General features: G+C 39.1%; 1 protein-coding gene across 1 annotated transcript; it reads right to left on the reverse strand.

The window, feature by feature from the left end:
* Positions 1-2320: 2320 nt before the first annotated feature.
* Positions 2321-13242, reverse strand: LOC306828555 (uncharacterized protein). The gene is made up of 14 exons (XM_079351075.1): positions 12816-13242; positions 12037-12167; positions 11040-11891; positions 10052-10130; positions 9547-9762; positions 8834-9006; positions 8617-8743; positions 6470-6649; positions 5669-5799; positions 4695-5546; positions 3887-3965; positions 3480-3680; positions 2740-2912; positions 2321-2647 (listed from the first exon to the last, which is right to left on the reverse strand). The coding sequence occupies exons 1-14, from the start codon at positions 12967-12969 to the stop codon at positions 2516-2518; spliced, it is 3480 nt and encodes a 1159-aa protein (XP_079207201.1). The 5' UTR covers positions 12970-13242; the 3' UTR covers positions 2321-2515.
* Between the last annotated feature and the right edge of the window lie 7903 nt (positions 13243-21145).

The following is a 21145-nucleotide window of genomic DNA, read 5'->3' on the forward strand; positions in this document are numbered from 1 at the left end:
AAAGCTAAAGGGAGCTCCAACCTCAGGTGATAGTTTAAGAACAGCCCACTTTCTAAAATCCCAGTAGTTAAAAAGAAATACATCATATGGGCAGAAAGAAAGGAGTCTGAAAAACAACCCATGAGACAGCCCATACAAGAATTCAGCACCATGGACAGGTCCAGCAGACAAGAAATTAGTTTTTTGTTTTATTCGTCTTTTGGACTATTGGGGTTTTGGATTAACAGATCTAATTGTTTTCAGAATAACTGGCTTTCAGACAAAGGGGCTTTTTGTCCATTTGGAATAAAATGAAGACAAATGAAGATATTAGGGGGGAAAAGGCTGTCAGAATAATGGCATTGTATCAATAATTCTCTAGGATGAATGAGAATCCATTGTTACATTGTTTATTGTCATTTAATACAATTCTTTGAGAAATATCAATACTTGCCACACTCACCATGAGAAAAAAGAATACATGTGATGTTATAGATTCTTTCTTTTAACCCCATTAAGACACGTCCATTGTTGATGTTGCTGCTATTTTTCTTTCTCGATGATATAATTGCCAGGATTTCTTCTTTAACATCGTCCCTTTGGTCCTTTATCTGCGAGAGACTTTGAGTCAATAAGACAAACAGTTGTTCAGCCATTTATGAAAAAGTCATCGCCACTGTGTGGAAACTGGCTTTCTTCGAAGAAATACGGGAACGCACACACACACACACACACACACACGCACACACGCACACACACACACGCACGCACTCACACACACACACACACACACACACACACACACACACACAAGGCTGCGGATTTCCAATCATGGATAGCCTGGGGACATGTAACAGTGGTCTTTGTTCAACTCTTCTGGCAGAACAGTGGATGAAGGATAGGAAACATTTCAAAATCATGAAGTAAATCACAGAATAGATGCATACGCCTATTAACTACCTGCAGGATGCCCTTTGAAAGGAATCAAACCTTAATGCAGTATGCTGTCCTCTCTGGAGAAAATTGGCTCCACAATGAAATGTCAAAGTTCCAGCACTTGAAGCTAAAGGCAGCAGTCATATACTTTACCCTTTTCTTTTTTTCTAGAATATGAATTACTATCAAATAAATTGCCTGACAGTACCTGTTTTTTTAGAGGAAAAAATGTGCAGTAATAAAAAACAAAGTCACCATGGTTACAGTCCCCAATGAATATGGTAGTCTTTACAATGTATTCAGCTACTATAGACATGTCATTTTACGGACAAATATGGTCTCATAGCTTTATAAATAATATCAGCACTTGAGTAAACTATTGCACATCTTAGTTCTTGAAAAGCAAGTAAATAGAAAATGAAAAATGATATTAAAAATGTATCTCCATTCAACCAAATTTTAAGATTTTAATCAGCCCCTTTTTGGGTACGGCTATTGCAACATTGAATCCCTGAATTTGAGTTGATTGTTGCACCCCATGTGGACAAAGCAGTACAACTCTTCCCTTTGCTGATCTTGTCCTTTACCTGTTCAAGTGTTGATTTAATGTAAAGGTCACGGAGTGTTTTTACTGTGGATTTGTAAGAAAAAAACTGTTTCAGCACTGTGCTGTTAATGATTTAGTTTGACACATTTAATTAAATACACAAGGCATATATCCTGTCACTGATGGTCTTGTTTGCGTAAAGCTCATAGAGCTATCAGCTTGTGTTTGCTTTTGTTTGAGTTAAATCAGTTAGTCAATGAGTCAGTAACTTAATTTATTTGTTTATCGAGGCATGGTTTTGGAAACTTCAAAACCTATGTTCAGATTCTACAGAGCAACTGATTAACCAATTAATCAATTATATAGGTTGTTTATTAAAACAACCCCTTTTGAAACCCTCATAGCACAGAGAGGTAATGACATGCTTTAATATGAACACTGTGACTTGGTTTGAAGAAAAAAAAGGAACAGTAAAGGTTTTCTGTCACAGATTATTTATCTCTTTCCAGAACTGCAAACACGTATTTCACACACAAATGACATTTGATTTTTATGTCATCATCACTGTTAATGATAAAGACATTTAATGCAAAGTGCATTTCTTAACAGAACCAAACTAAGCTACAGGAGAGCGTGACCAAGCTGTATTCTCATTCTTGTTGTTTAGCACCCTCTGCTGGTCACAAAAGACAATGACAATTTGGGTGGCTGACTGTAAAGTCCAATTACAAAAATGTAAATATTTTAGTTTTAAAAAGGAATTTCTTACAATAAAATGTATGTGCTGTGTAAGATATATTTTAATTAGAGTTGTGACAGAAATTATTTTGTGTCTGCTAAAATAAAAAGCATAACAACTTTTTAATATTCATAGTGTTGACATGTCTATTGATTTATTTTATTTCAAGTTTTCTTGTCACATGCTGTGAAGCAGAGTGTCTGGTAAAAGAACACTTCAAGGCCGGACACATTTGAATACAGCAAAATAAGTAAATATTGCGAACAACCATTCCTCATGTGGCTGTTGGAGATAGCAGAAGGACTACTATATATTTATAGCATCATACAATCGGGACTTTCGCTGAAGTGTGACACTGGACCAGGCCTCGACATTCTGGCAAGGCAGGTCCAGCAGAACATCTGTCCACACTGAGTGCAGCTCATCCGGTTACAACCACCTTGCTTCTACAACATAAAACACAACATCATATTTGTCAGAATGTAAGGCTATTCTAATCCACTGAGGACTTGACATTTTCATAAGAGTGGATTCATACCTCTATCTTGCAGAAGCAGTGAGGACAATTCTTGCTATTGACGTTGAGCCACTGCTCACTCAGACCCTCCGCCAAAGGGGAACGCATTCTGTTGCGGCCATATCTGCTCTCCAGGAGCTGCTTCCTCTGCTTACTGCCACTAGAATAGTCCTTCCACAGAGCATTCAGTCCCTCTGACAAACACACACACACACACACACACACACACACACACACACACACACACACACACACACACACACACACACACACACGTATAGATCACTGTGTAAGTTGAGTAAGTAATTCTGCATTCACATAAAATGAACATTCAACTTATAATAAGGACTATCATGAAAGGCAGAATTATCTACAGATGTACCAAGATAATAACAGGTCATTAACAGAACTTATAATACTAAGGATGAAAGGATTATTTCTTGTGAATAGAGTCCTATGTAACGCTCTGTTTAAGATAGTTGATTATCTGTTGAACATTTTTTCGTTGTAATTTCATTTTGTATTTTACTCAAAAGGGATGGAAAGAAGATTTACTCTGACACATTTACTCAAGATTTGAACAACAAGTTCATGTAATATCTTCACATTGAAATGTGTAATACTTTTTCAATTTCATTTTTAAGAGAGACAGCGGACAGTTACTAGATCTGCAAGTCAGTTTATTGAGTTCATGATTGAGACAAAAGACAAAAAAAAAACAAATTGATACACAGACACACGTGAAGGCTGTTGTAACCTACCTATTGTTTGTGGCAGTGGTGTAAGAAGGGGGTTTGATTCGTCTGTCTCTGTGTTTTTCTTCTGACAGTCGTCTGTTCCATGATAGGTCTTTTTGCAGGCAACACAGAAGGCAAACTCGCAAACAGAGCACACCGCGGCCCTGCTGGACTTCTCACAAATAACAGCTGCAGCACATGTACGTCGAGGACAGTACACCACGTCTAAGAAAAGGGACAAAATGTTTTTGTAGTTTGTATTTATTTGTTGTTGTCAAAGATAATCTCTGTGTCTCGTTTGTTAATGCCTTGAGTAGGCCTATAGCTTATAAAAATCACAAAATCAAATTAAAACAAAACAAAACGCTCGGCTATGATTCTTCTTCACAGTAATTATCATATGAGCTCAGTTTTAAATGAGGGAAACAAACCAGGCATGGAGTCCAGAGTCTTCTGTAGCAGGAGACGATCATAGCGGCAAAACAGCTCCTCTCCGACCAAAGTCCTAACCTACCAACACATCAATCAATCAATCAATCTTTATTTATATAGCGTTAATTCATAACAGGCGTTATCTCAAGACACTTTACAAAAGCAGGTAAAGGACCTTACTGTTTGTCTGTTAACATTAACAAAAGAGCAGGTAACAAGACCATGCTCATCGTTATGTTTACAAAAAGCAGGTAAAGGACCTTACTTATGGCTATGAAGCACATAAACAATACATGTAAAAAAAGATGTTAAACATATTAAAAGTGTTTCAATTAATTTGATCAAATTCAACTAGTTTACTGGGCAATACATTTCATTTTCTTTTATTGCAAACAATTTCACCTCAGATACTCTTGTTGTAAATATATTTTTATTTTTGTATCCTCATCCCGACGAAGTAATAATAGATGTGTCGAAAATACAAATCACAGGTTTAGACCAAACTATTTGTTTTGTTGTTATAGAAAGCCACCATGGAACAACTAAACATGGGACAGTGGCAAGATCAAACTTCCTCTAACAGGTGGAGACCTTTAGCAGAACCAGACTCAAGTTGAAGCCATCTGCTGAGAATTCGTAGGGCGGAGAGACAGACACAAAATGAGAAAGACTAACAAACAAAGCAACAACAACAGATAATACAGATTAAAGGCTACAGTGCCAATATGTTAAATGTATAGCACAATTCAAAACAATAAGACCATCAATTTGATCCTGCGTCAGACAAAAAGGGGCTAAAGACCGTACCTGTGCAGGAGTAGGGGTTGCAGGACAGTCTGCATAAGGACAGGTCACGCCACGGACATTCCCCTCCATTATGTGAAGCTTACAGAACTCGCCGAGACAGCCTCGGCAGAAGATGTGGCCACATTCAAGCAGCTGCACACAATCTGAACCAAGCCAGCCAACGAGACATACATCACAGTCAAACACGGTGGTGGCAAACTCTTTCTGTTTTTGGGTGGCATTGTAGATCAAGAGCTGGGACAGGAGGGCTTGTGATGGAGTCAGGGAGAGACCAGAGGGGGTTTGGTATTCAGCTGATTCAGTTCGGCCAGTTTGATCCAGTGAATGTGGGGAGCTCGAAGAGGGCAATGATGAGGCGGAGGAATCGTCTCCATTAAAGGCTTCATCCTTGTGACTTTGATCAGACTGAGCAAATGGAAGATGCTCTGAGATTTCAGGTGTCTGGTCAGTCTCCCTGTCATCAGCAGAAACTTTGTCAGAATCAGTTGAAGTGTTTTGGATCAGAGGCTCCTCATTAGAGTCTGAGTTCAGATCAGTCTGGCTGACTTTGCTGTGGCATGATGCTGAATCATTTTGGTCTGATTCTTCAGCTACCTGAGAATCTTTGCTGCTCTTCTCTAACGTTGAAAGACTTTGAATTTCAGCAAAATTCCCTGTTGGATCCTCAGCTCTGGAGGATGTTTCAGAGAGGTCCTGTGTGATGCTTTGCTCGTGTGATGGAAGCTCGAGCAGAGAGTGGATATCAAGGAACTTGAGTGCCTCCTCTTTAAGAAACTGTATCCAGGTGAAGAGCACCACAGCACCCCCAGTGGCCAGATAGAGATCATTGAGCTGAGCAGTCAGTGCAGAGAGCTGTGGAAGGAGAGAAAAACTGATGTAATATTTATTGATCCTCAGCCATCTGGCTCTGTCGTTGTAAACCCCTGACATAAATGTCAGAGATTGTTTTGACTCATATTTATTTCACTTAGTACCTGTTTGTGTGTCAGCCAGCTGCAGGTGAGGGTGAAAGAGGGAGGGGAGGCCGATGGGTAGTCCTCAGGAAGTTCAAAGGTCAGACACAGAGGAGGGAGGAACAATATCTCATACTGCCATAACGTTTCACCTGAGGAGTAAACAAACAAGAGAATGTTACACATGTTAAAGAAACAGGTCTGATTTCTCCAACAATACTGCATTTCAAAGAGGACTATATATTTTTTTCTATTTATATGAGTTATATTTGACTGCTAGTTAGCTCACAACTTATTTTGCACACTTGGTCCTACCTGTTAAAACTAAGATCCATCAAAAACACATTTCCCCTCAAACTGTACGCAGGGACCTCATAAGCTCTTAAGAACCAAAGTCCCCAGGGGTAGGTAACTCTTTGGTGTTTTACCAAAATAATATCAAACCATGGAGTATGATTGGTGTTTTTATTTTTGTCTTTCTTTCGTTCATAAATCCTCCCAGGACCCATGAAAGTGATTTTGTGATCCTTTGGAGGGGCCTGCCCACATTGGAAACCACTGGACTTATAACATTCATCATTATCACTAAACGAATTAAAACTAGCTCCAGCTACAATTAAATGCTGATGCACCACTTTTAAGAATCTGATAATGAAATGCCTAATTTGTGTCCTATCAGCCTACAAAGTAGCCTCCACTGTACTTACTAATAATAATAATAATAATAGTTTGCCTTTACCTAAAGAATGGACCTGATTACTTGTTTCACTCTTGGACACTTGTGTTCATGTGAAGAACTTTTTTGTTGTTGTTTTTTTTTACCTTCTTTTAGAACAACAAGGAAGTCTGAAGGCAGCTCTACACACACTCGGATTTCTCCGGCAAACTTCGACTCATCCCGGAAGAATTCATCCGAATCAAAGATACTATGAAGAGCGAGCAGTTCGTCTTCCTGTTCCTCTCTGTCCGCACTCATACCGTCCCGACGGTAACTCACTTCACCTCCTCTCCGTGTACTGATAGTTAAGCTGCTTCTTCCCAAAAAAATAAATAAAATAAAGTTGAATAGTTTGTTTTATTCCCGTTGGAGATTAGCTTCGTTGACGCTTCCGCAGTTCAGTCAGATGAGAGTCTGGTCGGTAACCTCCTCCCGGTGTGACTGCCCGTCCCTCTGTTGACTCATCTGTTTATGATGTAAGGCTCTGGGCTCAGCAGCAACACCAGCCAGCAGTTTCTTTTATTATTATTATAGGCTACAGATAAACAAAAGGCATGTGCCATTCAAGGTAAACATGTAAACCTCACCTCCCTTTAAATCCCCTGGGAATTCAGAACAATGGCCTTGAATCAGTTATTCTTTGGATGAACTTTAAGAAATCCCCTCCTCTATTTGTCAGACTGTTTTTTTTTTTTTGCCATTCTTGACAGTTATCAAAAAATACTGATCACAGCCAGTTAATAAAGGATTAGAGCTGTATTGTTCCATTGCATCTTTTTTCCCCCCTCAGTTGGCTTGTAGTTCTTACTGCGTGTGCATTAAATGATTATTATATTATTATAATTTTCATCGAACAGTCGCCATCAAAGAAGCTTTACAACCAACGGCTAAACAGTTTTTTGTTTTATAGTTTTTATGCGAGGACAATGAACATAGAAACATAATCAAAGCAAACAGATGTAAAGAGCAGTACTCCTGTTAAAAATACTTAAATAAAGATAATAAAAAAAATCATTGTAAAATATATTAAATGTGTACAAAAAGTGTAATGTAAGAGCACTGAAGCCACAAAGCCACTTTCATTACAGTCCCATGTAAAGTTTATTTAACCTGTTACACATCACAATTTATTTATACTCTATATGAAGATAGTTTTAAAACCCACTTCAGTCTCATAGCTTTCTTTACAACAATAAAAAGGTAAACATACAATTGCACAGATAAAACTCCTAAAGAGTGAGCAGTAAGACTTATTTTTAACAAATGTTTCATATGTATCTACAGTATATGTCAGACAGGTCAGTGACGGTGCTGATAAATGACTGAATGAGACATTTCTTATACTCAGTCATCTATGATGTCATTTTGAAAGCAGAATTGCACTCGTTTCAGCAGATAATGTAAATTATTTCTTGTGGTTTAAGTTTGTAGACAGCCATTTGAAGACAGCAGCACAGGCTTGGGGGACTTCTGATGGACATTTTTACTGATTCAAGGGAACAAAAATAAAAGATACCCCCAAAAAGAAACAAAGAATAGAATAGAATAAAGAATAAAGAATTGCTTGGTTTGGGGATACCAGCTCTGACTTCGTGAAAATAAAAAAATAAAAGTCACATGTCAATATTATAATAAAGATTATTAATCATCCAGAGCTGCATACGTGTATATTACAAATATATAGTAGAACATTTAAAAGATGTTTGAAAAAAAATCTGAATCTCTTCACAAAGGCAAAAAAGAGGATATCTTAAAATAACAGAGTGTGACCAATCTATTGTGTTATTTTATTTAGCTCCCTCTGCTAGTTTCCAAACAGTTTAACAGTATGACACGTGGGCTGCTGAGTGAATGTTAGACCTGTTAGAAGTGAGGATCAGAGATACATCATTTTACCGGCAGTAGAAATATTGTAAAGATCTTTTTTGTGTTGGTGTGTTTTGCCTTTTTTTTATTGCATGCTTTCTCAAAAAGCTGCTCTGTTGTACAGAGTTTGAAAAAAGTGCACTTCCAAGCCTAACAGGTTTGAAATAAGCATTATACATGCACATTTTAAAGAAACCATTCCCCTTTGAGTCTGTTAGAAAAGTATCAGAGGATTGACTGAAGTGTAAACGGTCACCACCTCTTGGTCTGGGAAGACAGGCCCAGCAGAACCTCTGTCTGCACTGTACCATGCATACCAAGTGTACATTTTGCAAACACCCTTCTGTTTGTGGGAAAAGTAGCAGAAGGTCCATGTTTAGTCAACTGTATCCATAAGGTTGTGGCTGGCATGGATGTTCGAATGGACCAGCCGAAGGCATTCTCTTGAGGCAGGCCCAGCAGAACCTCTGTCTGCACTGACTGCAAATCATTGAGTTACAACCACCATTTTTCTACAAAAAAAAAGAACAACAACATGTGTTAGCAAGGGCAGCTGTCCACAACAGTGAGAAGTTTAAATTTAATCAAAGATGATTAAATACCTCTATCCTACAGAAGCAGTGTGGACAGTGTTTGCTATTGACAGTGATCCAGTCCCCACTCAGATAGTCAGTCAAAGTGTAAAGCAAATGAACGCGGCCGTATCTGTTCTCCAGGAGCTTCTTCCTCTGCTTACTGCCACTTTCGTAGTCGCCCCACAAGGCCTTGATCCCTTCTGAGAAACAAACACACATAAATAAATGTCACTGCTTTGGAAAGTTGTACCCAAGCATTAAAGGTAGATCTAAGGTCCTGTATTAGTATATCTAGAAGTCGATGCAGATTTCCCTCTAAACTCTGATATTACCATTATAAAATCTGAATGTGATGTGCTAATCATAAGTAACATGCTGCTCATTGGCTTAATAATTGACTTCAGGTGGGACAGAAAGAAGACTTATCAAAAAGGAAGTTTTTGTGATATATGGACATACATGGGACACACAGGAATACGGTTAAGTATGGGGGTTATTTTCTTAGACTCATTCTGTGGCACATTAAAGTGCAAATTACTTCTTCTTCTTCTGTTTTTTTTTTTTTAAGACTTTTTCCATGTTTAACATGTCGTTTCTGTGTCATGTCTTTCTATAACTTGTAAAAGTATCAAATTACCCGATTCACAATTTTCTGTTCTAATGAACAGTTAACTTGTTTTTGTTTTTTTACGCAAAATACCAACAAATGATGCACAAACACAACAGGTTTACTGATGTACCTTGTGACTGTGGCAGGGCTGCTTTAAGGTGCAGGTGTTCTTCTTGTATCTCTGTCTTTGTCTCTGTCATCTTCTTCTGACAGTCGTCTGTTCCATGATAGGTCTTTTTACAGGCAACACAGAACGCAAAGTTGCAAACAGAGCACATTGCCGCCCTGCTGGACTTCTCCAGAATGACGGCTGCAGCACATGTTTGCCGGGGACAGTACACCACATCTAAGACGTTTGAAGACAAAAGGGTTATCTGTTTTCAGTAAAAAATAAGTTTAAAAATATTGTTTTTTTTCTGTCAAGTTTAATAATATTTATATTATAGTTGGCTTGAGCACAACTGTCAAAATTAAATGGCTATATAAAATAAATATCTAAGTACACTGGTGAGCAGTTGCCAGTGACAAAAATCGATTTAATTTCTCAAGAATTTATGTTTTTTCTATTTTATTTAAATGAATAAAGGCTTTCAGTATGAGCTGAGTTCAAAGAAACAAAAATTGGGTTAACAAACCAGGCATGGAGTCCAGAGTCTTCTGTAGCAGGAGACGATCATAGCGACTGAACAGTTCCTCCCCGACCAAAGTCCTAATCTACCAACACATAAAAATCATTAAAAAAATTTTTTTGACAAGAGTTAGTAAGTTAATCGCTTTTCATTCAGGTGATTCATTAGACCAAGAAATGTGAACTTGAGCTACTGTTTAGCAGACATATCAAGAAAGATGTATTAGTTTTAGTCCATCTGCTAACCCTGTGAGTAAAAGCTTATACATCAGAAGAGACGTACATCTAGAAATGTATAATCTTTACTTCACCAAGAAAGGTGGCAGGTCAAGTTAAGTTAGTTAAGGCAAACTGTATTGTACTTAAGTGAATTTTGGGGGTACTGTTCTTCCATTGAAATGAACAGAAACATATTGTGTTGTCTCCTACCCGTCTTACAGTTTACATGATAGAATCTTTTTTTAAAAAGTAAAGAAATATGAATTAGGAAAATGCCAACATGATAAAAAAAATGCTGAAAATAAATCCAGCTCAAGTAACTGAAAGATTAAAAGTTTCAAAATCATTAGTAGCCTTCATTTAAACATATTGGAGTTTTAAAGAATACGCAAACTCCTGAACATTTCATATTATTCTTGGACGAGCTGCATGCGTGAAAACAAAAAGGCAAATATTTCACACAAACTTCACCTGACCTCTCGTAAAATGTACACGTGAAGTTGGAGTGAGCTGATGTGTCAACAGTGAACGTACAGAAAATATGAATTAATTAAATCTAGTTCAATTATCGTTACACTGTATTAAACTGTGACTATAGAATTGGACTCTCCTTTCTACTACTTTGGGTCGAGTAAAGGGTCTCAAATGTTTTCAGCACACCTCTTAAAAAGCTAAACTGGGGCCTGCATGTTATGCAACAGCTTGACAAAAAAAAAAAAATCCTACTAGGACTCTGTATTTGGAAGAGAAAACTGACAGACTGCTAAAGACCGTACCTGTGCAGGAGTAGGGGTTGCAGGACAGTCTGCATATGGACAGGTCACGCCACGGACATTCCCCTCTATTATGTGAAGCTTACAGAACTCGCCGAGACAGCCTCGGCAGAAGATGTGGCCACATTCAAGCAGCTGCACACAATCTGAACCAAGCCAGCCAACGAGACATACATCACAGTCAAACACGGTGGTGGCAAACTCTTTCTGTTTTTGGGTGGCATTGTAGATCAAGAGCTGGGACAGGAGGGCTTGTGATGGAGTCAGGGAGAGACCAGAGGGGGTTTGGTATTCAGCTGATTCAGTTCGGCCAGTTTGATCCAGTGAATGTGGGGAGCTCGAAGAGGGCAATGATGAGGCTGAGGAATCGTCTCCATTAAAGGCTTCATCCTTGTGACTTTGATCAGACTGAGCAAATGGAAGATGCTCTGAGATTTCAGGTGTCTGGTCAGTCTCCCTGTCATCAGCAGAAACTTTGTCAGAATCAGTTGAAGTGTTTTGGATCAGAGGCTCCTCATTAGAGTCTGAGTTCAGATCAGTCTGGCTGACTTTGCTGTGGCATGATGCTGAATCATTTTGGTCTGATTCTTCAGCTACCTGAGAATCTTTGCTGCTCTTGTCTAATGTTGAAAGACTTTGAATTTCAGCAAAATTCCCTGTTGGATCCTCAGCTCTGGAGGATGTTTCAGAGAGGTCCTGTGTGATGCTTTGCTCGTGTGATGGAAGCTCGAGCAGAGAGTGGATATCAAGGAACTTGAGTGCCTCCTCTTTAAGAAACTGTATCCAGGTGAAGAGCACCACAGCACCCCCAGTGGCCAGATAGAGATCATTGAGCTGAGCAGTCAGTGCAGAGAGCTGTGGAAGGAGAGAAAAACTGATGTAATATTTATTGATCCTCAGCAACCTGCAGTCATATCTGTCTATGAGGCACCAACAGTACAAACACCATATAGCGAATGCATCTAAAATTGTTTCAACTGACCAACATGACATCTCATACCTGTTTGTGTGTCAGCCAGCTGCAGGTGAGGGTGAAAGAGGGAGGGGAGGATGATGGGTAGTCCTCATGGAGCTCAAAGGTCAGATATAGAGGAGGGAGGAATGATATCTCATACTGTCTCAGCGTTTCGCCTGAAGAAAACAGAAATACACGTGTAAATTTATCCGTAACCCCCCCGTTACCTTTTTATGTCTTTTAAAACATTTACATGCTACATTTTAAACAAAATATTTTATAGTTTACATAGGCTATACTTTATTCACACTACAAATATTGAAAAGATAACCTTAAAATATAGTACGCCAACTTTAAAAAAGTAATCTAGAAAAAACCCTCTCACATCTTTCATGTATCTTTGAGTTGCTAGAAGTTGCCCATTTCTCTAAATATGTCTTGAATTGATCCTATGATCTAACAGTGAATCAATTATCCCACCCAAAATAATAGCACATTTTCTTTCCTCTAGCTAATTTATATCTGGAGCCAATGTATTTTGTGACCCTGTTGGGGTCTTACCCTTTCACTCACTGTCAAAACTAAAGTTAAAACTACCTCTCATTCCAACGGTGAACTACCCCTTCCACAAATCTAATAATTAAACATAAACTATCATTCACATGAGACATTTTATGCAGCTATTTTACATTTTGAATAAATGTAAAAATCAGTCAACAATCAATATGTAGGTATAATATAGATAGTAGTATTTTAAAAATGTATGAGTAGACTATCTCGTCTTCCACAACTAGTCCCTTTTGCCTATGAGTAAGCTTATTTACCTTCTTTTAGAACCACAGTGAAGTCTGAAGGCAGCTCAACAGTAACTCGGATTTCTCCGGCAAACTTCGACTCATCCCGGAAGAATTCCTCCGAATCAAAGATACTATGAAGAGCGAGCAGTTCGTCTTCCTGTTCCTCTCTGTCCGCGCTCATACCGTCCCGACAGTAACTCACTTCACCTCCTCTCCGTTTCGATAGCTAAAATGCGTCTCTATCATATAAAGTAGAGGAGTTTTTTTTTTTATTATTCCTGCCAAAGTAGGCCAATAGGTTTGTTGACACTTCAGTGACTGTCAGGTAAGTGTGGTCGGTCGCTCAGCTGCTCCCCGAGTGACTCAGGAGTGTGGTGTATGCCCGTCCCTCTGTTGACTCATCTGTTTGTGATGCAATGCCCAGGACTCAGTGGCAACCCTAACCTACAGTGCTTTTAATCCCTAAAGCTAAACACATGTTGCCCAAAAATAACTTGTTTTTTTTTCCAGTGCAAAAACCACCAATAAAGTGTAAATGAGTCCGAAAAAAGTTGGCTAACAAGCCTAAGTGAATTCACAAAAGTAGTTTAGGCTAGTGCAATTTTGCAGTAGACTATAGCCCATTTAAAGTTGTAAGCTTAGCCTTATGTTTTAATCAAAGTTTAGCAATAGATTTTAAATTAGCCTGGCTTCTCCTCATGCCACGTTTAGCTTTTATATTTATTCAGAGTGACGTTTTTCGGGGGCAATATTTTACAGTGTACTCTTGCATTCATTTTTTGTGTATCTAAGGATACTTCTAAAACCAGACTGTAACAACTGTCCTAAACGTTAACTTTTGTAAGGATGGCCTAGTGGCTTAGGCCCAACATTGAGGGAAACGGTGAATTCATTTGAAATACATAAAGTGCAGCAATATGAAAAGTACAGGCATGGAAAAAATGTATAAATAAAAATAATACTTGCAAGAAAAAAAAAACAAAACTGTGCATTATTTAAAAGCATCCTTTCTGTGTTTTTCTAATGTTTAGAACACAAATAAATTAGACACAAGCATGAGCAAACTGTGTCAGGGTTCAATTGAATTGAATTGGGTCTGCTGTACTTTTCTGCCACCCTGTGGCTGCAAGGAGCTATTACATCAAAATGACATGAAGGTACACTCAAATGCACTTCAATTAGGTCCTTAGTCCTTTTCAAACTGGACACCATGCTGTCTTTTTGTCTTGTATCTGGCTTTATGTAACTGTAGAAACTAAAACTAAAAATAAGAGGTCAGTGTCCCTTCAGTTTAAACTAAATCTCATTCATGAGATCCATCAATACAGAGCCAGTTGTTTCCTTGTATAACGTCTTTTAAACTCATGTAAAACCTTTGCCCCCTGCTCAAGTCACTGTATTTTCAACCAGCATGAATTGGTCATAATGGGAAAATTGCAGTTGCAGCTTTCATGGAAAACATTTTTATCATGCAGTCTGTTACAGCCTTGGCTGCACCTCAGCTTTCTCTATGTTTCTCTATATTTCCCCACCCCCTCTTGTGTCTGTGTGCGTTTGTCAGTGTGGTAGGCGTGGCTCATCACTTTCAGGTCCTGCCTCCTCATGACCTGGTCAAGCCTCTTCACTGCCTCCTCCTGGCTGTTCACCTGTACCCTATTCCACAATCAAGCCTGCAGTGTTTAAACCTTGCTCTTTCATCCACCCTCTGCCAGATTGTCTGCTCACCACTCGAGGTAGTTAGATTCGGCCTCTTTAAGATCAAACCGTTAGCTTGCTAGATTTTCCTGAAGATTTTGCTGGTATTTAATACTTGCTGCTTTTTTCTGCTCTAGTGTTTTTTGCCAGCCTGCGTCTTATTTTCGTCTTATATAAAACACTCTTACACCAGCACCTGTGTTTGAGTGTCACAATCTGGTAATTTAAAAAGTGCTCCATCTGCCTTCAGAGAGGTTATTAGTTAAACTGAATATGTAATGTCATGTTTAATATAAAATACTAAATATTTATACTAGTTAGTTATACTAAGGACAGTATACACATTTATTTAAAAAAAAAAAAGGTTGTATTATAGCTCATTTGTAATATCAAACAAATGTGAATGCTAAAAATATTGCATTGAACATTATATTAGTTTCCTCCTCACTGCAGTAGCAAATTACCAAGGTGTCTGTATAAGGAAAAATAACACACATTCAGTAGAGAATCATTCATAATTTAAGTTGAATGGGAGCAGATGTGTTTGCATTTTGCAGCCACAAGGTGACAGAAAAGTGCCACCTTTTGAGTTTTGGAAGACCCTGATGTCTGTGCTGTCAGAAGCTGTATCCTTAAAAACCCTCTGCGCTGGTCTCTTCTATTCTCCATAGAAGGACATGATGGTGCTGAGTGCTGCTGGATGACGGCACACAGGCCCGATGCCAAGCTTGACTTAGAAATGGTAAAAGTGGGATGGAAACATCACAGAGGGGGGAAGCAGTTGTGATTATGGTTTCAGCTCAGGATTATAATATCTGAACTTTGCTTAGAGGTTAATCTTCTGTCAAGTGATCATGACTTAAAGGATCTCAACCTGAAAGCCATTAAGACACAAGTGTTTCAAATTATGTCACGGACAAATTACCTGCTACACATGATTAAAAAGATCCTGAATCACAACCAAGCATCCTGTGAGGATGTTATGTCTAGTCTAGTGACCTAGATTCCCCCCAGAAGCCCCCGGCAGCAGATCTCAGTACCTGCTTCCCGGTCAGAACAGCGGCAGATTAGCACACGGGGTCATGAGATAAAACGACCTTCCAGGGGAAATGCTGCACATGTGAAAGTTCTTTGGTGCTCTGCTGATCTCTCAGCTGTGTCAAATTAACCTCCCCAAGGACAGATTGAGCTTAACTTGAAAAAGAGAGAGGTGAGTTACATTTATTAAAACACACTACATTATAGAAAGGAGTTTCTTTAACAGTGTTTGTGACTCTTAGAAAAAAAAGTAATATCCCTGATCATAATATTTTAAAACCATAACATGAGATTTGTTAGGCTTATTCGGTCTTTGAGAACACTTGACTATGTAAATCGTGTGTAAGAACAGGAGGTATCTGCGAAATGTATAATCTACCTCTTAAGAGTGAGCTTTTGTTCATTAGTGGGAAAAGGTTGACTGACAGCTGAATAATAAGATCAGTCAAATTGACTTCCTTTTCCTTTTACTTTTTAGAAATGTAATAATGACTTTATACATCAAACATTCATATAGCCTTCCTAAATGCGATGAAGCCATGCAGGCGAGATGTGTTGTTTGTTTGAGAATATAATTGAATAAATTAAGTGATTCAGCTTTCTTTTGTGCAGTGAATCCTCATTTGCTGTCGAGATGATGTTTCCTGCCATCTCCTGCACCAAGGTATGAGGACTGACTGTGCTCTGTACAGGGCATCCACATTTGTACCATTAAGTTTCATGATGCAGCTGTGGCTCAGTTGGTAGAGTTGGTCATCTCTCAACCTGAAGGACGCGGGTTTGATACCCAGCTGCTGCAACCACATGACACTTGACTCCATGTTGCTCCCGCTGCAGCATACAAATGTATAGGAATGGGACATGTTACTTTCGATGGTCACTGTTACATAAAAACCTCTTTCAGTGTGTGAATGGTTTTTAATGTTGTAGCTGTGATCTGTAGTGTAAAAGGACTTAAAATAACCAGAAGGCTAGAAAAGCATCATACAAGCTCTATAGTCTATTCCCTCTTATCCATTCTCTATTCCTCATCCTCATTCATGCCAAGGTCCATCCATCTGAAAATGGCAGCACAAACATTTCCACAGAAAGCTTCTCTTGTCTCTCAGAAAATATCTATCCGGTAATAAAACTAACGGGGAAAAAAACAACAAAGCAAACCAGAAGTCCTGACTGATTTATCCTTGAGCTAGATGCTATAGTCATCTGGAAACGATTGAATCACCTCTGGCTTGTGGAGGTGGGAGGTGGATAAAGGAGGAAACGGGAGGCAGAGAGGAGAGAAAAGAAATGCAGAAACACAGCTTTACTCTTGGTGTGAGAGATAACAGATACAAATCATCAGTCTCAAAGAAAAGATCTGTGGTGTTGCTTGTTTTTCCCAGCTACAATAAATCATCTTATATCTTTTGATAAGCTCAAAACCATGCTTTAATTGGGTTATTAAACATTTTTTTGGGTTATCTGATTTGATTTAATCTGGTTTGATAAAAAAAAAAAATAATAACTTGAATTTGGCACAACTTTTGTTGTGACTCCATAGAGTGAAATCTTGTCCATCACTGAAGAGACAAATTGACCGTAAGTCTGGTATATGTGTAACTGTTGACTGATTCCCATTGATGGGAATCAGGAGACAGATTTAGCAGCTTGACATTGTAAATCCTTCATTGATCGCCCGGCATTAATTTGTGCAGCAAATCGTGAGGAGCTTTGCTACTGCTGTTTATCCACGATAGCTTTGAAGGAGTTGACATCTGGGGAAAAGGTCAGAATGCAGCAAGTCTACTAAAAAACTCATCGGCCACAAAGAAGCGAGGGAAATCCGCCTTTGCTGGTTTGAAGCTACATGTGCTTACTGCTGGCTCTGATCCCATTTTTAGAAAGCCTAGAAAGAAAAAGAAGAAACTTGACTTGGTTTCCAGGCTTTACTGCACAAGTCGGATAGTTTTGGGTTCTCTGGGAATATAAAGTCTCTCTCTGCTTGTAATCTGTAATCTTAGCTCAACTGCAACTCAGAGAAGTTGATATCATTATGAGGAGAATGCCAGACACAGAGAATCAAAAAAGCTTGGATAGAAAGTACGTAGAAAAATACTGTAAAAGCAGGTGTAACATTGTAGTGCAAACAGAGTGAGGGAGTGTGCGAGGTTCAGAGAGCACACATGCAGAAGCTGAGCTGACCCTTGAGACCCTGAAATGGGGCCCATCCTGTGCCTGAAGCCCCGGAGAGGATTTGGAGAGACATGCATGTTGTTCTCAGACTGATCTGTAAATATGTGAGCTGTGTAATGCTCCTCATCTCTTATCTCAAGCAAGCAATATTTCATTTTAGAGAGATTGTCTGCATGAATAGTGGTGCGTTTTTGCATTTGCAGACTGTCTACCAGAAAGGTTGAGCTAATTCTAAAACTTGTTTGGCTGGCAGTTTTCACGTGTCCACTAGTAGTTAAAAGAGCCAAGGTCCCAAAATACCCTAAAAAAAGAAATCTTTAAGATTTCTAAACTCATGTTTAAGCCTATGGAAGTGTTTAAATGTGAAACTAATCATTTAGACAAAACAAGACAACAGTGTATATTATAACTGTACAGTTGATATTATTTCAGTGCCCTCAGCTTTGATTAGATGTGATTGTGAGCAATCAAAAAATCAGAACTATTTACATTGTTACTCAATTATGGCTGATCTTTGATGGAAGAGCTCATTTCAAACCAGCAGAATGAAAAGAAAAAAAAACCACTCAGGAAGTGAACTCTATCATAAGAAATTCCACACTTTTTTTATTTTATTTTTTTTATTTTGGAGTAAAATGTAAGTTCCTGAAGTATCACAGCACACGTTGTAGTGTTCATGTTGTTTACACCTCAGGACTTACAGACTATGAACAAAGCAAAGCACCAAGTTAACCAAAGACCATCGTATTAGCTCTCACAACCTTCCTCCATTGCTGTCTCTTGTTGATTGGAGACACAACATTTGGGTCAGCCAAACTCAATGGTATCCAACCAATTTCTCTGTTGTTTGTATTGGAATTTAACGTTCAAGAGCTTGTCCGGTCGATTGTAACTCATTATTGTCCTTCTGCGCAGGAGGGAAAAACAGCCATTACCCCACTTATTTATAGGGCACAAACTGACATTCAACCAAAGGACATTAACCCAATCATTTGCATGGAAAACTCTATTTGTTAACTTGTTTGTGGGACAAAACATGAGACGCACATGAGGATTTGAAAGAGACCTCGGGCGGCCTGTTCAGAATTGGGTCGAATGGATGAAATGCCTACGGATCAGTTCGTACGTGTGTCACAAAGCATGCTTGTCTCTGGCTAACGGGGTGAAAGAGGCTCAGCCGAATGGCCCCCTTTCACTCCGACACTCAATTAAGGCTTAATTGGTTTGAGGTCCACAACAGGCATGTGGTAAGGCAACACCCCAGGCTTCTGTGCATTGTTCCCTACTTTCACCCCCCTGTAATATTCCTTTGATCTGAGCGAGCCCTACCAGAGTAGATTTTAAGCCAAAGGGTAGATAGCCTATTTTCTATTTGAACATGTACAGTTTTAGACAATTATTTTGGTATTTTTACAGTTCATTTTAGTAGGTACCAAGGCTATGACAGAGAACAGAGTGGAGTACAGTTAAATGCAGATCTAAATCCATAAAACTAAGTGTAGTGACTTGATTTCACTGAAACTAAAAAGAAAAGAAACCTAAGCCACAGTGAGGGGCTGCTACCGGGAAATTCGTAGTTGACACGTCGTCCTTCGGCTGCTCCACGTTGTAAATCAAACATCTGCGGACTTGTTCAAGATGTTTTTATTTACCACCACCAATAAGGTCACTGTTTACACGCACTTTGATTACTTCTTGTTGAAAACAAACAAAAGAAAGAGTCAATTCTTAGCCTCTAAACGGCGGTCAAAAACTGTGTGCTTCTCCCCGGTAAGCAGCACACCTGAGGAACAATTACTTCTTCTTCTATTTATCCCCTTTCCACGTTACTGTTGTCCAATACGCCACCTACTGTGGCAATCGGGAAATGACCTGAACACACAGTACAAAATGGCTCTAACACTAAGGATCCATTTGTCTTTGCATGTGTTTTTGTGTGCACTATAGAGCATGTGCACATGGCTAAAAATGTGCATGTAAGAAACATTTCTCTGAGCTGTGTCAGCAGTACAGTACATCATCGATGGTGTGTTGCACTCTAATGCATTACTGAAAAGCTTTATCACGACGGTTCTCCAGAGACCCATACAACCATGTTACAGCAAAATCACTGTAGTCATGATATACCCCTTTAACAATATGATGTCATGTTCGTACGCTCAAATCAGATTCTTTTATTGTGGCACATTAAGCTTTTAAGTCCCTGCGAATCCTCATAACAAAAATATTGTAGGACTAGACTTGAAGGTTGGTTTGTGTGGCTTGTAAACACCACCTTTTGACAGCACAGATTTCATCGTGGAGGCTAAGAGACCACAAACGACGAGAACAACAAAAATGTGTTAAAACAAGAAACTTTTGGGGCATTCATGGTGCTGAAGATACGCATGTTAGGATTGTAACCTGCATGTAACAATCATAACACCGTGTTCATTATGGGTTACATTTTAATGACACAAAATAAATCTATAAGAACATTGTTTATTTTGATCTTATCATAAAGAAAATTGTTTCGCCCACCAGAGTACAGTTCAACTTTTCTCTAAGCCTCCTCTATACAACAATAATGTCTGTTTGACCAGATTATATGCAGACCTCAAAGTATCATTGATCTATGAGATAGGTTATGAGTACATCTATAAAGAGGCTTCACAATGTGGGCTGGGATAACAAGATCAATAAATACTCCATAGTGAGTTCGATCCCCCTGCATGTCTGTTATTTTGACTGGCCTTATCTTTTCTATCAGTTTGCTGCGGAGGGATCAAACACGTGAAATCTGCTCTGCACGTATGTTCTGCAACAAGCTGCAGAGTTTGCTGTAACAGAGGAATCCTGCCGAGAAACTAACAACACATGCATACCCAGTCACACTAACACAAAACAGATGTCCTTATCCCCAGCCATGTTATGAGTTACACTCAACCACAAAATCTTTGAGCAGCTATCGGAAACTCCTACAACTATTCCCAAAAAGCCTGGCCTCTGCTGACCCAGACCCACGTCTGGTTACGTCACTTGGTGGGAACACCAAGGCCTAGTGCTGCCCCTTTGCTAATTTTCCTCAGCATCCCATAGAGCCAGGACCTCTGGAGTTAAAACGTTCGACAGTAGCAGCCTCGTGGGACGACGGAGAACATTCCAGTGTCTAGGTCCTGACAAACTGTGTCACAGGAATGAAAGAGTTGTTATTGTGAGATGTAGGGTGAGGCTGTTGTGTTAAAAACTTGTTTCTGCTCCCCAAAGGAGGCCCAAAAAAGTTGTTAATGCAGACTCGGCACATAAAATAAGTTATCATGGAATAGTTTTCCTGATTAAGTAACTTCTGAAATTAATGCATACTACTTTTTTAATCACATGCTTTTTAGTCCCTTGAGGCACACGAGTGATAAGCCTCTTGTCTTCCTGTTGTGACAGTGGTGGAAATGAACCACACTGCTGCATCTTTG

This window comes from Symphodus melops (genome assembly GCF_947650265.1).
Source record: "Symphodus melops genome assembly, chromosome: 8".
Lineage (NCBI taxonomy): Eukaryota > Metazoa > Chordata > Actinopteri > Labriformes > Labridae > Symphodus > Symphodus melops.

Bases quoted from the DNA above. Each gene is read 5' to 3' on its own strand.
- LOC306828555 (XM_079351075.1), bottom strand. From the start codon at position 12,969: ATGAGCGCGGACAGAGAGGAACAGGAAGACGAACTGCTCGCTCTTCAT. The intron at 9,763-10,051 runs GTTTGTTAACCC...CAAACGTCTTAG, and splicing joins GACTCTGGACTCCATGCCTG to ATGTGGTGTACTGTCCCCGG. The intron at 8,744-8,833 runs GTATTTAATCAT...TTTTTTTTGTAG, and splicing joins ACTGCTTCTGTAGGATAGAG to AAAAATGGTGGTTGTAACTC.